The sequence below is a fragment of the Protopterus annectens genome, chromosome 1.part1, assembly GCF_019279795.1.
Source record: "Protopterus annectens isolate FY-2018-M chromosome 1.part1, PAN1.0, whole genome shotgun sequence".
Taxonomy (NCBI): domain Eukaryota; kingdom Metazoa; phylum Chordata; order Ceratodontiformes; family Protopteridae; genus Protopterus; species Protopterus annectens.
This window is the reverse complement of record NC_056726.1, coordinates 485,228,753-485,234,147: the sequence shown is the minus strand read 5'-3', so window position 1 is coordinate 485,234,147 and position 5,395 is coordinate 485,228,753. Positions and strand designations below refer to the sequence as shown.

Here is a 5,395-nt window from a genome sequence, read left to right as displayed (position 1 = left end):
TATTGTCACTGCCACCAGCCACTCCTCATAATCTACTTTAAGGCTCTTAACGGTCATCATAAATAGTAGTTTGACCATGAGCAAGGCTATTTAGGAGTGGCCCATACAGTGTCACCAAATAAATATACAAGTACTCTCAGAACTTAAATATCTCTAGACAGATCAGCCGCAATGAAAGGTTTAAATATATTTAATAATAAATAATAAAAGAACAAGACAACACTAAATATATTTACAGTAAGAGTTCAGAATCACAGAAAATATTTAAAACATTGCATGAGTCTCAAATAAAGAAAAATATCTAAGCTAAGCTTTTCTATATTACTGCCTATATCTACGTTAATTACTACACCCTAGTACACAATTAGAGCAGCAAGGCAGATGTGGTGAGTGGATCTTTATGATGTCAGGTCAAAGACAGAATACAGACTGTAGACTCTCTCAGAGTTCTTAAATTAATATCTCAAATATTACTGCTGGGATAGCTTGCAGAATAACAATTTCTTCTGACTCTATCCCAGGTAAAGACCCACTTGCTGAAAGCTAGCAGTATTTAGAATCCACCTGTGAAAATACAGACAAGGGCTTTTCCTCATATATTTGAAGATCATGGCAGTCATAAAACAATAAAACACTTCCAAGACGATACAGAAAACTTCTCAGCACAGGAATTGTCTCTCTTGCTGCACTGAAATTGAAAGATGACATATTTTTATGGCGTGACCATAAAGTAATTTAATTTTAGCTATTTTTCTGAAATTAACCTGGTGTATTCTAGTTTCCATTGTTAAAATATATACAACTAAACAGTTACAATAGTGCAGGTACATTTCTACTCTATTCCAGTAGGGCATGCTGCGGTTACATTTTAAGCACTTTGCAAAAACCTCTTCAACATACACACTTCTGCACCAGCAGTTTGATATACACCTGACATACAGTTCTAATACATTTGTAACACAAGTATCTTATATGACTCATGTTGATATTCACAAATGACATATAATTATTTACAAACTTCCAGATGGTTGGGCTGGCAGCATCTCCTTTTGTGACACCTTGAACCATGAACCACAATATATAAAAGGAGACTAAGGAGTTTATTTTGGAGGGGAAGAGGACAAGAGTTAAGTTACATAAATTGTTTCTCCTCATAGAACAAAGCGTTTAAAGTTATCCAATTTGAAGAGATACTTTAGTGCTACTTAGCTCGTGTGTAACACAAGGAAAAGGTAAAAATTCAAAATGGAAAGGCACAATGATTAAGGGGTGGAGGAGGATTAAAATAAATAAGAGGAGAGTAGGATTACGGATGCAGTCCCTTAACTATACAAAATATTTTATTTATAAAATGGCAGAGAGTATTTCAAGAACCAAGCAAACATAGAAATGGAGAGATGAGTCTAACAATAAGGATGACTAAGTAGAAGTACAGAACATGGGCAAGAGGAACTCAACTTTTTTGGAATACATTAGCAAAGGAGCCAAAATAACTGGAGCAAATACCTATGAAGGGATTTTTGTTTTTTTTGATAGAAAGTGTTCCACATTTTGAACAATGAAGGTTTTACAGAAATGATCAATTAACTTTAAATTGATTGCTACAGTGCTTGAGGTTGGGAATGGCAGTAAAGAAAGAAAAAATAAGTATGGTGAACATTATTTTTAGTGACGGGAGAGGGGACGAAAAGGAGTGTGTGTGTGTGAAAGAAAAGGTAAAAAAAATGACCAATGATAAGATATGTTCTGTGTGGGGATATCCATATGTGCTACCTGCATGAAAATAACTTTTTATTTCTGGCCACTGTTTCATCCATACCTGCCCACTGTCCTTGACTTTCTAGAAGATCCCCCACTGTAACTCATTTTTGTTCTATTCATTATAAACAAAGAATAATCCACGACCTTGAAGAAAGGAACCGGAACTCTGCTAAAGTCCAAAAGGCTGTATTTTTATTTCTGAAGTATTCCAAAAGTCACAGATAAAATCACACAAGTAAAATCACACAAGCGCTTTCGCTCAGGCAATCCTGAGCTTTATCAAGTGAAAACAAATTGCAGTGTGCAGTAACCTCCATTAAATAGCCTGGCAATTATGAAATTAATTAATTAGTGAAATCTAGTACTAAGGTACTCTGGTGCTTTAAAGTTGGGTGTTAAAAAAGTTAATCATTGTATCAACTCAAAAAATGAAATGTTTGCAATAACATATGCACTTAAATAAAAATGACTAACCATAAAAAACATTTTAAAATGCCAGTTTCCTAGGTTTCAGAACATAAAAGTCTGAAGTCTGATTGGGGTTGTAGATTGTTGAAGAATATGCTTAAAAATGTGTTTAGATTGTCAGTGAATTGTTAAAAAATTTTTTTCATTATTATTTTACACTGATAAAAACATGCAATGAAATGTGCACGAGATATTTTTAATGCCCATCCATATAACATTTCATATAGAATTTGATTTATTAGTCGGAGTCCTATAACCGTGGATGTTCAATAATTTAGTGTGCTGTGTGGAGATGCTATGGTATGAAGGGGGTCAAGTGTGAGAATTATAACCTAGCCCTCCTGAGCTTGAGGACCGGTTTAATGCTGATCATCCCGTTCAGACCTGGTGGCTTCCCTGCATTCAGTCTCAACTGCCATAATAGTTCACGGTAGCCCAAGGTGGATTCCCAGTCACCACCTCTTGCATCTGGCTCAACCTGTTCCAGAACTAGAAACTGGATTTTGGGTTCTGGGCAGGAGAGTGAGTGTTTGTAGAAGGCGTTGGTTTCCTTCTTCCTGGTCATGTCATAAAGATGCTCGTAGATACGTTTTCTTAATTCCCTGTCAGTTTTGCCCACATAGAAACTTTGACAGTTGGTGCACATCCCCAAGTATACAACGCCTCTAGAGGCACAGGTGTAAAATCCAGTGGGGTGTATCTTGTAGTTCCTAGACGGGAGGTATGGTGCTGTTTCTTTGGATATGGCATGACATTGGGCACAGGCACCACATTTGAATGTGCCCAGCCTTGGTTGTTTTACCTTCATCTTTTTTCTTTGATTTCTTTCAAATAATTCCTTTAAATTAGCCCCTCTTTTACGAACAAAACTGGGTTTAGGTGGTATGTAGTCCTTTAGTTCTTCAAAGAGGGTTAAAACCGGCCAGTGATGTAAGATTGTTTCTTCCAATTCATAGGAATTTGATGAGTATGTGTGTGCAAAACCGTTAGTATGAACAGTATCCTTGTTTTGTGTATTGTTGGTCACTGGTACAAACCCCCCCCCTAGTATTGGTTTGTAGAGGGAATGTCGTGCAGATTTTACCTCTGCTGCTAGAGTTAGAAATAGTTCCAGAGGGTAACCTCTCCAAGAAAAGGTTTTTCAAAAATTCCACCTCAAAATCAAAATCTTTCTCCGTACTGCATATTCTACTTGCTCTGATGAGCTGCCCCTTAATGATCCCCCTCTTTTGATATGGTGGGTGGGCACTTTCGAAGTGTAGCAAGGAGTTAGAAAATGTTGCCTTGCGATGTAGTTTGGAATGGAAAGTTTTCTGATTGTAGTCCTTGTAAAGAGTAATGTCCAGATAATGGAGTTCATGCTGATCCACTGTGTGTGTGAATTGTAGGAAATTCGTTGTTGAATTGATGTGTGTAAGAAATTCAGATAGGTTCCCTTCAGAGCCAGACCATAAAATACAGATGTCATCCAAATAACGTCTGTAGAAGAGAATGTGATCTTTCCATGGGGGTATTAAAACGAATGTATGCTCCCACATGTGCAATACTACATTTGCGTAGAAGGATGCACAAGATGCCCCATGGCAACCCTTGCGTTGCCGGTATAATTCACCATTAAAAAAGATGAAGTTGTTGGACAAAACCATCTCCATCATTTCGGTAAGCAAATTGGACATTTTGTTACTAAGGGTTGTCTTCTGGCCTAGAAATTGGGCAAACCATTCCAAACCTTTTGATGAGGGATGCTGGAAAACAGATCTTTGATGTCCACTGTGACCATTAAGGTGTCTGGGGAGTAGCAAGAGGTGGGAATGTCCCGGAGGAAGTGCCAAGAATCCTTGCAGACATGGGACAATAAAGACGTGTATTCTTTGGTCATGTAATCAATAAATTTTCCCAGGGGCTCAGTCACTCCACCTGCTCCTGATACAATCGGCCTGAATTGTAGTGGATTTATTCCTTTGTGGGTTTTAGGTATCCCAAAGATGACTGGTATTCTGGGCTTTTCCACATGTAAGTAGTTGTAGACCTTTTCATTGATGGCCTGTTGTAATAGAAGGTCACTAAGATAGTACTTGATCTCAGCAAAGGCTATATTGATCTCATTTCGTGAAACCGTCTCGTATTGTTCGTCATTCTGCAACATAGTGTGCATGTGGGATTCGTAATCCTCTGAGAACATAAGGACAATTCCCCCTCCTTTATCAGGTTTCATGACCCTGATTTTTTCCTCATGCAAGTGTTCAATAAAATTCATTTCTTGTTCAGAAAAATTTGGATGAAGTAGAATTTTTATTATTATATACTTTCCTGAAGTCATTTTCCACTAACTTTTCAAAAAAGAGGATTATTGGGTGTAGTGGGGGGTTGAAGAGACTTGTACGCATTGGGCCTGCTGCATTAAGTGTTTGCCCTTTAAAAATCAAATTTAAGTTTAAAGCTCTGGTAAACATTTTTAAATCTATCAAAGCTTGTGTTAAATTCATGGGTTTAGTTGGGACAAAATGTAGCCCTCGGGTGAAAACATCAAAAGCATTTATAGGAAGGTTCATGTCCGTGTAATTGTATATGGCAAAGTTGTTTCTCCTTGAAATAGTGCAGTTACCCTCAATATTAGTAGGGTTTTGATTGTGTGAACCCAAATTTGGGGCTTGGTCAGTTATAGGATCATCCAGGGATGTTAGGGTAGTTGGTGTATGGTGGTTTGTTAGTGAACAAAATTCCAAGACCTCGGTGCCTGCCTTTGTCTCTGTCCCCAAACCCCGGTCTGGCCGGGGTTCTGTTGAAAATCCTGGTTGTTAGTACCCCTTCTGTTGTTCTCTGCTAGCCTTTCACTTCTTCTAAGGGGTTCCTCTTGTCTGTCATGTGTGTCACTAGCCCTATCTGTGTTTGTGGTGTTGTTTTTGGAAGAAGTTTTATTGTAACCATTGGGGCTAGGGTAGGCAAGGCCATCCCTATATTCGATGAGATCACGTTCTAATTTTCTTAGTTTTCTGTTAAGAATCTTATCACAAAAAACATCAACATTATCAAAAACCTTGTCATAGTTTGGTTTAAAAGCACTAAAATTAGTACTAGATGTTAACTCATTGTTTAAAGTGTCTAGTTCATTCATTAATGTTTGTGCTTTCAGTTCATATTCCCCTACCATTACATGCAACATTTC

General features: G+C 37.7%; 1 protein-coding gene across 1 annotated transcript in view; it reads right to left on the bottom strand.

Moving 5' to 3' along the window:
• TBPL1 (TATA-box binding protein like 1) overlaps positions 1-4,375 on the bottom strand; it is a 412,204-nt gene extending 407,829 nt beyond the window's left edge. Inside the window, exon 1 of the mRNA XM_044087107.1 lies at positions 4,305-4,375. Within this exon, the coding sequence (XP_043943042.1) occupies positions 4,305-4,375 (71 nt within the window). The remainder of the gene's footprint in view (positions 1-4,304) is intronic.
• Between the last annotated feature and the right edge of the window lie 1,020 nt (positions 4,376-5,395).